Below are 13,329 nucleotides of genomic sequence, written 5' to 3'. Positions count from 1 at the left end.
CATATACACCCTGCTGTCATACAGTGGTGAACTGTAGTCTGAGAAATGGCTGGGACATATACACCCTGCTGTCATACAGTGGTTGCCATGACATGTAGATACTGATGAAGTCCAGTCTATTGTCCAAGTAGTGTTGACAGGCAGACTGGGAGGACCTCTAGTGGTAGGAAAGAGTAACTGGTGTTGTTGTTAGTAGTGGACAGAAGGTGGCGCTGTTGATTTGATTTATACTTTGTCTTTGCTCACTGTTGAAGTTGCCACTGCATCTATACTCTGATGGGAAGCTTGTTTTCTCTTCCTCTGAGCTGGTGTATGATAGCTTGGTGTAAACCTGGTTTCTACTCATCCCCTTCAGTTAATAGACAGCTTGGTGTAAACCTGGTTTCTACTCATCCCCTTCAGTTAATAGACAGCTTGGTGTAAACCTGGTTTCTACTCATCCCCTTCAGTTAATAGACAGCTTGGTGTAAACCTGGTTTCTACTCATCCCCTTCAGTTAACAGATAGCTTGGTGTAAACCTGGTTTCTACTCATCCTCTTCAGTTAATAGACAGCTTGGTGTAAACCTGGTTTCTACTCATCCCCTTCAGTTAACAGACAGCTTGGTGTAAACCTGGTTTCTACTCATCCCCTTCAGTTAATAGATAGAAGAAAAAATGCAAGTTTAAATTTATCAAGGCATGAAATCATAAATACAGCCCACATGTTTATGATAGCAGAAATGTACAGTATCTAACACGAAACAGATTTTATATAAATATATTACATTACATCGTGAAAAATATAGACCATGGACGGCTAGACAGAAATGTAACTGAAGATAAGAGACACAAACATTCTGTCCACAGTAAAGGACATTTTGAGTCTGGTGTCCAACACACAGCAAAATCCATTATAACACATTATCAAGCTCAAAAGCAGGCCTGTTTTCAACACTCTCTTACAGCAATGACAAATTTACATGGTTTTCTTACACACAGCAATAAGATATTTACAACATGCTGTTACACACATCAGTTTGTTAGCTTTCAGCATGTTCACTTGCAGTGTGTCTTGGTGCAGTATTACTGAGCGTCCATTTTGTTTTTGTGTGTATTAGTTCTTGAACATGTCACAGAGAAGTTTCTCCATGGGGGTGTTGCCGATGGTCCTGTGGAAGAAGAGGAGCTCGATCCGCTCAGAGCTGACGAAACGCAGAGAGGGCAACAGCAGGAGGAGCTTCCCAAATCTACACAGAGAGACAGAGAGGGTGGGGAGTTATACACTTTGAATTTACAGCAACGAGATTCCATCAAAGTCCTGAAGTGTCTAAAAACAGAAAATGAAACTGATTCCAATTCTGTTAGCGGCTATCAAAATAATATCAAGATCAAGTCATTTACATGTCCATAAGAGTGAAATTTGATTTCACCGGCCATTTTAACATCCTCTCATTCTTCAGGTTAGTAGCTAGCTATACATACAGTGGATCCATTTTAACATCCTCTCATTCTTCAGGTTAGTAGCGAACTATACATACAGTGGATCCTTTTTAACATCCTCTCATTCTTCAGGTTAGTAGCTAGCTATACATACAGTGGATCCATTTTAACATCCTCTCATTCTTCAGGTTAGTAGCTAGCTATACATACAGTGGATCCATTTTAACATCCTCTCATTCTTCAGGTTAGTAGCTAACTATACATACAGTGGATCCATTTTAACATCCTCTCATTCTTCAGGTTAGTAGCTAACTATACATACAGTGGATCCATTTTAACATCCTCTCATTCTTCAGGTTAGTAGCTAACTATACATACAGTGGAATCCAGATCCATGTGGATTTAAAGGCCATAAAGGAAGAGTCTGAGAGCAGGGAGGCTGTGTAGGGAGGTCAGGGAGGTTGTGTAGGGAGGTCAGGGAGGTTGTGTAGGGAGGTCAGGGAGGTTGTGTAGGGAGGTCAGGGAGGCTGTGTAGGGAGGTCAGGGAGATTGTGTAGGGAGGTCAGGGAGGTTGTGTAGGGAGGTCAGGGAGATTGTGTAGATAGATCAGGGAGGTTGTGTAGGGAGGTCAGGGAGGCTGTGCAGGGAGGTTGTGTAGGGAGGTCAGGGAGGTTGTGTATGGAGGTTGTGTAGGGAGGTCAGGGAGGTTGTGTAGGGAGGTCAGGGAGGCTGTGTAAGGAGGTCAGGGAGGCTGTGTAGGGAGGTCAGGGAGGCTGTGTAGGGAGGTCAGGGAGGCTGTGTAGGGAGGTCAGGGAGATTGTGTAGGGAGGTCAGGGAGGTTGTGTAGGGAGGTCAGGGAGATTGTGTAGATAGATCAGGGAGGTTGTGTAGGGAGGTCAGGGAGGCTGTGCAGGGAGGTTGTGTAGGGAGGTCAGGGAGGTTGTGTATGGAGGTTGTGTAGGGAGGTCAGGGAGGTTGTGTAGGGAGGTCAGTGAGGTTGTGCAGGGAGTTCAGGGAGGTTGTGTAGGGAGGTCAGGGAGGCTGTGTAGGGATGTCAGGGAGGTTGTGTAGGGAGGTCAGGGAGGCTGTGTAGGGAGGTCAGGGAGGCTGTGTAGGGAGGTCAGGGAGGTTGTGTAGGGAGGTCAGGGAGGCTGTGTAGGGAGATCAGGGAGATTGTGTAGGGAGGTCAGGGAGGTTGTGTAGGGAGGTCAGGGAGGTTGTGCAGGGAGGTCAGGGAGTTGTGCGGGGAGGTCTGGGAGGTCACGGAGGCTGTGCAGGGAGGTCAGGGAGGCTGTGCAGGGATGTCAGGGAGGCTGTGTAGGGAGGTCAGTGAGATTGTGTAGGGAGATCAGGGAGGTCAGGGAGGTTGTGTAGGAAGGTCAGGGAGGCTGTGTAGGGAAGTCAGGGAGGCTGTGCAGGGAGGTCAGGGAGGTTGTGTAGGGAGGTAAGGGAGTTGTGCGGGGAGGTCAGGGAGGTCAGGGAGGCTGTGCAGGGAGGTCAGGGAGGCTGTGCAGGGAGGTCAGGGAGGTTGTGTAGGGAGGTCAGGGAGGTTGTGTAGGGAGGTCAGGGAGGCTGTGTAGGGAAGTCAGGGAGGCTGTGTAGGGAGGTCAGTGAGGTTGTGCAGGGAGGTCAGGGAGGTTGTGCAGGGAGGTCGTAGTCCTACCTGGCAGGCTGACTGGAGTAATGTGATCTGATGTGCTGTCCCAACATCACCTGGGACTGATCCTGTAGGTTCTCTACCTGCTCTGGGTCCTTCAGACCTCGGGTCTCTGTGGCAACAAAGAGAAGAATGACTGATCGTTCAAACAGGCTAGTCTCATGTCTTATCTACATGGCCAGACAGAATCTGGGGAAGTAGAATTTACACCCCCAGAAACAGAAAGCCCTAATCCACATCAAACAGAAAGATGTATCGCATTACATTCAGCTCTGGTCACAAAAACATCACCACAGATTATATCTGGCAAAGAAATTACACCATAGCAACAAAAATCCCAAACCAACATCCCCCAGACACCCACCTGGTTTGAAGAGGACGATGGCCTTGAGGCAGGCAAACTCAGTGGGGTCTACGGCCAGGGCTTTGAACCTACTGAAGACCTCCTGGAGCAGACGCAGGTCCACGCTGGTGTAGGATGTCTTACTCTGCATGGTGGGGGGGGACAGGTCGGGGAGGGACAGCAGAGGACAGCTGTCCAGGGGGAGAGACCACTGGATGGCACACAGCAGGAAGAGTTCAGACCATGCTTCCTCCAGCAGGATTACCTGGAGGGTAACAAGGAAGTCAGATCAGTGGGGGTCACACAAGGTTAGAGGTCAAGGGTGACAGGTCATAAACATGACATCACAAACTATGCAGAAACATGTTTTAGAAGCAGTTCAAGGGTCTTTAAACAGATTAAAGTTGTTTCAAACTATTCTTTGCACCGTAAAAAAAACAACTGCTTGTTTACCCGTTTGATCTATATGAAAGCGTTCATATTGACTAACTATTAGTTACCAAACAATGTAGTGATATGTTTAAAATAAGCAGTTTATACTGTAAGTAAACCCTATCATAGTATCCCGTCTTACCTGGTCTCTGAAGGGGAGATTGGAGAACACTGGCAGGTTCTTGGCCCATTTAACAGACATAAAGAGAAGGCGGGCCGACGTCTCGTACACATTCTCTGTACTGGAAGGGTACAGGGACATGTGGTAGTCTGAGGACTCCCTCTCTGGCTCGTTACTGGTCACATCAATGTTCTCATCAACTGGGAAAGAAGAGGAATTATTTAAATACAAAAGATTAAACCTGGAGATTATGTAAACTGGGAGAGAAATGGTAAATACTTGAGAAGAAAGATTAAGAAGTAGAGAGAGAGGGAAATGAAGAAAGAGAGAGAGAGAAATAAAGAGAGAAGAAAAGAGAGAGAGAAAGAAAGAGAGAAACAGAGGAAAACCAGCGAACAGCCATAATAAAGCCCTCCTCACCATCCTCAGGCTCCAGTTTAGCGCAGGTCTCAGCGGTCATGAGACTGACCATGAAGCGGTGGTTGTTCTGTGGGCTGGGGGGTCCACAGCGCTGCGGTGGGGCAGAGGACGAGCTGATTGAGGTGGAGGTGATGTGAGGCCGGGTGATCACTGAGCAGGAAGAGGAAGAGGAAGTGGGATCCCGTGTGGTGGACAGATGCTCCTTGTCTGTGTCCACGTCGATGGAGTCCAGACGCACCTGAGACGTGCTGCGGGGCTGGCGCTCGTTCTGGACAGCTGGGGGAGAGGTCAGACACAGCTCAAACTCCTGCTACACCTTTACACTTCACTGTCCAAGGAGACAGACTACCTCAACAAACATATCCCAACTCTAACTTCAATTATACAAACTTTCACATCTATTCATACTGAAAAAAACGGATTATTATCTTTGACTTCAAATAAATACATTTCACTGACTCACCATCTTTGTTCATGCCTGCCTGTAGGCACTTCTTCAGCCGACAGGCTTGGCACTGGTTACGATGGGCCTTATCCACTGGGCACATGCCCGTACCAGCCTGACACCTGTTGGGATGAGCAGAGGAAAACATATTTTACAGTATGTGAAATAATAAACTATTCTAGAGATTTAAACATCAACTAAGAAGTCAGGTTCAAACTTAAATGTATTACATTCACAAATAGTTTACAAAAATAAAAAAAAGTGAAGTTGTGATAACTCAGTTAGCCAATCTATCAGTGGGTAGGTTGACTATACACTGGGCTAGAGTGTCTGTTACCACTCCAACTCACCTGTATATGAGTCTCTGTGGGATGCTGACTATACACTGGGCTAGAGTGTCTGTTACCACTCCAACTCACCTGTATATGAGTCTCTGTGGGACGCTGACTATACACTGGGCTAGAGTGTCTGTTACCACTCCAACTCACCTGTATATGAGTCTCTGTGGGATGCTGACTATACACTGGGCTAGAGTGTCTGTTACCACTCCAACTCACCTGTATATGAGTCTCTGTGGGACGCTGACTATACACTGGGCTAGAGTGTCTGTTACCACTCCAACTCACCTGTATATGAGTCTCTGTGGGACGCTGACTATACACTGGGCTAGAGTGTCTGTTACCACTCCAACTCACCTCTGTATGAGTCTCTGTGGGACGCTGACTATACACTGGGCTAGAGTGTCTGTTACCACTCCGACTCACCTGTATATGAGTCTCTGTGGGACGCTGACTATACACTGGGCTAGAGTGTCTGTTACCACTCCAACTCACCTGTATATGAGTCTCTGTGGGACGCTGACTATACACTGGGCTAGAGTGTCTGTTACCACTCCAACTCACCTCTGTATGAGTCTCTGTGGGACGCTGACTATACACTGGGCTAGAGTGTCTGTTACCACTCCAACTCACCTGTATATGAGTCTCTGTGGGACGCTGACTATACACTGGGCTAGAGTGTCTGTTACCACTCCAACTCACCTGTATATGAGTCTCTGTGGGACGCTGACTATACACTGGGCTAGAGTGTCTGTTACCACTCCAACTCACCTGTATATGAGTCTCTGTCGGACGCTGACTATACACTGGGCTAGAGTGTCTGTTACCACTCCAACTCACCTGTATATGAGTCTCCGTGGGACGCTGACTATACACTGGGCTAGAGTGTCTGTTACCACTCCAACTCACCTGTATATGAGTCTCCGTGGGACGCTGACTATACACTGGGCTAGAGTGTCTGTTACCACTCCAACTCACCTGTATATGAGTCTCCGTCGGACGCTGACTATACACTGGGCTAGAGTGTCTGTTACCACTCCAACTCACCTCTATATGAGTCTCTGTGGGACGCTGACTATACACTGGGCTAGAGTGTCTGTTACCACTCCAACTCACCTGTATATGAGTCTCTGTGGGACGCTGACTATACACTGGGCTAGAGTGTCTGTTACCACTCCAACTCACCTGTATATGAGTCTCCGTCGGACGCTGACTATACACTGGGCTAGAGTGTCTGTTACCACTCCAACTCACCTGTATATGAGTCTCCGTGGGACGCTGACTATACACTGGGCTAGAGTGTCTGTTACCACTCCAACTCACCTGTATATGAGTCTCTGTGGGACGCTGACTATACACTGGGCTAGAGTGTCTGTTACCACTCCAACTCACCTGTATATGAGTCTCTGTGGGACGCTGACTATACACTGGGCTAGAGTGTCTGTTACCACTCCAACTCACCTGTATATGAGTCTCTGTGGGACGCTGACTATACACTGGGCTAGAGTGTCTGTTACCACTCCAACTCACCTGTATATGAGTCTCTGTGGGACGCTGACTATACACTGGGCTAGAGTGTCTGTTACCACTCCAACTCACCTGTATATGAGTCTCTGTGGGACGCTGACTATACACTGGGCTAGAGTGTCTGTTACCACTCCAACTCACCTGTATATGAGTCTCTGTGGGACGCTGACTATACACTGGGCTAGAGTGTCTGTTACCACTCCAACTCACCTGTATATGAGTCTCTGTGGGACGCTGACTATACACTGGGCTAGAGTGTCTGTTACCACTCCAACTCACCTGTATATGAGTCTCCGTGGGACGCTGACTATACACTGGGCTAGAGTGTCTGTTACCACTCCAACTCACCTGTATATGAGTCTCCGTCGGACGCTGACTATACACTGGGCTAGAGTGTCTGTTACCACTCCAACTCACCTGTATATGAGTCTCCGTGGGACGCTGACTATACACTGGGCTAGAGTGTCTGTTACCACTCCAACTCACCTGTATATGAGTCTCTGTGGGACGCTGACTATACACTGGGCTAGAGTGTCTGTTACCACTCCAACTCACCTGTATATGAGTCTCTGTGGGACGCTGACTATACACTGGGCTAGAGTGTCTGTTACCACTCCAACTGACCTGTATATGAGTCTCTGTGGGACGCTGACTATACACTGGGCTAGAGTGTCTGTTACCACTCCAACTCACCTGTATATGAGTCTCTGTGGGACGCTGACTATACACTGGGCTAGAGTGTCTGTTACCACTCCAACTCACCTGTATATGAGTCTCTGTGGGACGCTGACTATACACTGGGCTAGAGTGTCTGTTACCACTCCAACTCACCTGTATATGAGTCTCCGTCGGACGCTGACTATACACTGGGCTAGAGTGTCTGTTACCACTCCAACTCACCTCTATATGAGTCTCTGTGGGACGCTGATTATACACTGGGCTAGAGTGTCTGTTACCACTCCAACTCACCTGTATATGAGTCTCTGTGGGACGCTGACTATACACTGGGCTAGAGTGTCTGTTACCACTCCAACTCACCTGTATATGAGTCTCCGTCGGGACGCTGACTATACACTGGGCTAGAGTGTCTGTTACCACTCCAACTCACCTGTATATGAGTCTCTGTGGGACGCTGACTATACACTGGGCTAGAGTGTCTGTTACCGCTCCAACTCACCTGTATATGAGTCTCTGTGGGACGCTGACTATACACTGGGCTAGAGTGTCTGTTACCGCTCCAACTCACCTGTATATGAGTCTCTGTGGGACGCTGACTATACACTGGGCTAGAGTGTCTGTTACCGCTCCAACTCACCTGTATATGAGTCTCTGTGGGACGCTGACTATACACTGGGCTAGAGTGTCTGTTACCACTCCAACTCACCTGTATATGAGTCTCTGTGGGACGCTGACTATACACTGGGCTAGAGTGTCTGTTACCACTCCAACTCACCTGTATATGAGTCTCTGTGGGACGCTGACTATACACTGGGCTAGAGTGTCTGTTACCACTCCAACTCACCTGTATATGAGTCTCCGTCGGACGCTGACTATACACTGGGCTAGAGTGTCTGTAACCACTCCAACTCACCTGTATATGAGTCTCCGTGGGACGCTGACTATACACTGGGCTAGAGTGTCTGTTACCACTCCAACTCACCTGTATATGAGTCTCTGTGGGACGCTGACTATACACTGGGCTAGAGTGTCTGTTACCACTCCAACTCACCTGTATATGAGTCTCCGTCGGACGCTGACTATACACTGGGCTAGAGTGTCTGTAACCACTCCAACTCACCTCTATATGAGTCTCTGTGGGACGCTGACTATACACTGGGCTAGAGTGTCTGTTACCACTCCAACTCACCTGTATATGAGTCTCTGTGGGACGCTGACTATACACTGGGCTAGAGTGTCTGTTACCACTCCAACTCACCTGTATATGAGTCTCCGTCGGACGCTGACTATACACTGGGCTAGAGTGTCTGTTACCACTCCAACTCACCTGTATATGAGTCTCCGTGGGACGCTGACTATACACTGGGCTAGAGTGTCTGTTACCACTCCAACTCACCTGTATATGAGTCTCTGTGGGACGCTGACTATACACTGGGCTAGAGTGTCTGTTACCGCTCCAACTCACCTGTATATGAGTCTCTGTGGGACGCTGACTATACACTGGGCTAGAGTGTCTGTTACCGCTCCAACTCACCTGTATATGAGTCTCTGTGGGACGCTGACTATACACTGGGCTAGAGTGTCTGTTACCGCTCCAACTCACCTGTATATGAGTCTCCGTCGGACGCTGACTATACACTGGGCTAGAGTGTCTGTTACCACTCCAACTCACCTGTATATGAGTCTCCGTGGGACGCTGACTATACACTGGGCTAGAGTGTCTGTTACCACTCCAACTCACCTGTATATGAGTCTCCGTGGGACGCTGACTATACACTGGGCTAGAGTGTCTGTTACCACTCCAACTCACCTGTATATGAGTCTCTGTGGGACGCTGACTATACACTGGGCTAGAGTGTCTGTTACCACTCCAACTCACCTGTATATGAGTCTCCGTCGGACGCTGACTATACACTGGGCTAGAGTGTCTGTTACCACTCCAACTCACCTGTATATGAGTCTCCGTGGGACGCTGACTATACACTGGGCTAGAGTGTCTGTTACCACTCCAACTCACCTGTATATGAGTCTCCGTGGGACGCTGACTATACACTGGGCTAGAGTGTCTGTTACCACTCCAACTCACCTCTATATGAGTCTCCGTGGGACGCTGACTATACACTGGGCTAGAGTGTCTGTTACCACTCCAACTCACCTGTATATGAGTCTCTGTGGGACGCTGACTATACACTGGGCTAGAGTGTCTGTTACCACTCCAACTCACCTGTATATGAGTCTCCGTCGGACGCTGACTATACACTGGGCTAGAGTGTCTGTAACCACTCCAACTCACCTCTATATGAGTCTCTGTGGGACGCTGATTATACACTGGGCTAGAGTGTCTGTTACCACTCCAACTCACCTGTATATGAGTCTCTGTGGGACGCTGACTATACACTGGGCTAGAGTGTCTGTTACCACTCCAACTCACCTGTATATGAGTCTCCGTCGGACGCTGACTATACACTGGGCTAGAGTGTCTGTTACCACTCCAACTCACCTGTATATGAGTCTCTGTGGGACGCTGACTATACACTGGGCTAGAGTGTCTGTTACCACTCCAACTCACCTGTATATGAGTCTCTGTGGGACACTGATTATACACTGGGCTAGAGTGTCTGTTACCGCTCCAACTCACCTGTATATGAGTCTCTGTGGGACGCTGACTATACACTGGGCTAGAGTGTCTGTTACCGCTCCAACTCACCTGTATATGAGTCTCTGTGGGACGCTGACTATACACTGGGCTAGAGTGTCTGTTACCGCTCCAACTCACCTGTATATGAGTCTCCGTCGGACGCTGACTATACACTGGGCTAGAGTGTCTGTTACCACTCCAACTCACCTGTATATGAGTCTCTGTGGGACGCTGACTATACACTGGGCTAGAGTGTCTGTTACCGCTCCAACTCACCTGTATATGAGTCTCCGTCGGACGCTGACTATACACTGGGCTAGAGTGTCTGTTACCACTCCAACTCACCTGTATATGAGTCTCCGTCGGACGCTGACTATACACTGGGCTAGAGTGTCTGTTACCACTCCAACTCACCTGTATATGAGTCTCCGTGGGACGCTGACTATACACTGGGCTAGAGTGTCTGTTACCACTCCAACTCACCTGTATATGAGTCTCCGTGGGACGCTGACTATACACTGGGCTAGAGTGTCTGTTACCACTCCAACTCACCTGTATATGAGTCTCCGTGGGACGCTGACTATACACTGGGCTAGAGTGTCTGTTACCGCTCCAACTCACCTGTATATGAGTCTCTGTGGGACGCTGACTATACACTGGGCTAGAGTGTCTGTTACCACTCCAACTCACCTGTATATGAGTCTCCGTCGGACGCTGACTATACACTGGGCTAGAGTGTCTGTTACCACTCCAACTCACCTGTATATGAGTCTCTGTGGGACGCTGACTATACACTGGGCTAGAGTGTCTGTTACCACTCCAACTCACCTGTATATGAGTCTCTGTGGGACGCTGACTATACACTGGGCTAGAGTGTCTGTTACCACTCCAACTCACCTGTATATGAGTCTCTGTGGGACGCTGACTATACACTGGGCTAGAGTGTCTGTTACCACTCCAACTCACCTGTATATGAGTCTCTGTGGGACGCTGACTATACACTGGGCTAGAGTGTCTGTTACCACTCCAACTCACCTGTATATGAGTCTTCGTCGGACGCTGCGTTTGAAGAATCCACTGCAGCCGTTACAGGCGTAGATGCCGTAGTGTTTTCCACTGCTGGTGTCCCCACAGACCTTACAGAGCAGTGCTGGACTCAGGGCTTTACCCGGGGATGGACTCTTTGCTGGGGGACAACAGAGAGAGAGAGGTGGGGGTAGTTAGAGACTGTTAGAGGAATGCTTGCTGGCTGCTGTATGCTGGGTAGTGTTGCATTAAAGATCCAACTATCAAATTATTTAAAATTCAAATTAAACAGCATTACTTTTTTCTCTCCAATATAAGATCTGGTTATTATTCCCCCATAATATATGTTCTACTAATTGAAAATTAGTATTTGGATCAATTAAATAAAATACATTTCAATAAATAAAATTTGAAATGTCAGATCTGATAGAAAAATAACATTTGACGTGTTTAAAATGTTTGAAATGTGGAGCCACAAACTAAGCACTGTTATCAGTAACAACTCCATCAGGCTCACCATGCTGCCAGCAAGCTGGACAGCAACCTGTTGTTTCTAATGGGAGAGAGGGCTGTACTGAGGGCTGTACTGAGGGCTGTACCTGTTCTGCTGGTAAAGAAGCAAACCGCCCACACATGGTAAATGCTAATCCCAAGTGCTTCATTACGGAACACAATCAATAACATACAACGTGGTTTCTGAGGTCTGAACTTCACTGATTGTGTTGCAAGAGTAAAGAAACTCTGGAGCAGCATTTACCACACGCTGGGTTTCACTTCCTTTATTCTCTGAGCTTTTGGCCCGAGCACCAGTTTTTAGAAATGATGTTTTTAAGAAAAATCCATATCAGCCAAACATTTACCTCCTCTGCTGTCACAGTCGGTGCCACTGCTCCCTGAAGATTCACTTGGAGAGGAGGAAGGATGGATGTTAGACAGGTGTTCCTCCATCATGGTTTCTCAATATGTCCTAACGATGTCTTGTGGACTGGTCACTTTTTCCCCCCCACCTCTATCAGAGGGTTACTGTAAACGGCTTTAAAAGTTCTGATATTGTATCCCAATGCAATGACTAGCCTAGCTGCTGTGTGACGGTTCTTCCTTTTGCAGTGAGGAGGTCACACCAATGGCCTCCCCTGATGTCTGGCACCTTGGCAATCAGCGATGAGTGTCACTGCCAATCTATTGGAGTGCAGAAATGTGCTGATGGATGGGTAGCTGTAACTGGCAGGCTCCTCGTGTCCGCAGTCAGACTGGCAGACGGCTGGTCAGTTCAGTTCCTCTTTAGTACAGATCAACTCTCCTACGGTCACGCAGTCACTGGATGTCCTGTCCGGTTGTCTCTCCTTCCTCTGTCCCTTGGTGATGGAGATACGATGATCTCTCAGTCTCTCTCTCTCAGGTCCTGGAAGGTCTCTTGGTCTCTGTAACAGTGGTGTGGATCTGCTGGACAATGGAAGTTAGTTAACACTGTGGGTTCTCTGTCCTGTCCTCCCCTCTTGTCCGGGAGCTGTGGGTGTGTCTGTGGGTCCTGACTGGTGGCTGCTCCTCTAAAGGGGAGACGGTGGGGACCGGTGGTGGGGGCAGGATTAGTCCACAGCGCTGTGTAAGCACATGCTGCTTATTACTCATCCTCTTAATCTTTACTGTTATGTTCATCCACTGGTCTGATCAATCAGTCACATTTCCAGGACTTAGAACAATGTGGAACAAGGTGGCCGGAGGGGGGGGAGTCTTTATCATGTGGGTAAGAAGAAATATTGATGGAAATATTAGAAGAGAAGAATACAGAAAGTCACAGAGGGTCTCTCTCTTTCTCTCTCTCTCTCTCTCTCTCTCTCTCTCTCTCTCTCTTCTCTCTCTCTCTCTCTCTTTCTCTCTCTCGGTCTCTCTCTCTCTCTCTCTCTCTCTCTCTCTCTCTCTCTCTCTCTCTCTCTCTCTCTCTCTCTCTCTCTCTTTCTCTCTCTCGGTCTCTCTTTCTCTCTCTCTCTCTCTCTTTCTCTCTCTCGGTCTCTCTCTCTCTCTCTCTCTCTCTCTCTTTCTCTCTCTCTCTCTCTCTCTCTCTCTCTCTCTCTCTCTCTCTCTCTCTCTCTCTCTCTCTCTTTCTCTCTCTCGGTCTCTCTTTCTCTCTCTCTCTTTGTCTCTTTCTCTCAATTCAATTCAAAGGGCTTTAATGTCATGAGAAAAATATGTTTACATTGTCAAATCAAGTGATCTAGATTATAAACAAAAGTGAAATAAACTGTCAAAAATGAACAGTAAATATTACACTCTGAAATGTTCCGG

General features: G+C 48.0%; 1 protein-coding gene across 1 annotated transcript; it reads right to left on the bottom strand.

Moving 5' to 3' along the window:
* Positions 1 to 657: 657 nt before the first annotated feature.
* LOC106587930 (photoreceptor-specific nuclear receptor) lies at positions 658 to 12,585 on the bottom strand. The gene is made up of 8 exons (XM_045708852.1): positions 11,907 to 12,585; positions 11,056 to 11,206; positions 4,858 to 4,961; positions 4,395 to 4,670; positions 3,996 to 4,174; positions 3,443 to 3,686; positions 3,085 to 3,190; positions 658 to 1,228 (listed from the first exon to the last, which is right to left on the bottom strand). Exons 1-8 carry the CDS (start codon positions 11,995 to 11,997, stop codon positions 1,096 to 1,098), a joined length of 1,284 nt encoding a protein of 427 aa, XP_045564808.1. The 5' UTR covers positions 11,998 to 12,585; the 3' UTR covers positions 658 to 1,095.
* Positions 12,586 to 13,329: the final 744 nt, after the last annotated feature.

This window comes from Salmo salar, chromosome ssa26 (assembly GCF_905237065.1).
Source record: "Salmo salar chromosome ssa26, Ssal_v3.1, whole genome shotgun sequence".
Taxonomy (NCBI): Eukaryota; Metazoa; Chordata; class Actinopteri; order Salmoniformes; family Salmonidae; genus Salmo; species Salmo salar.
The sequence above is the reverse complement of the archived record's forward strand: the minus strand, read 5'-3'. Positions and strand labels throughout refer to the sequence as shown.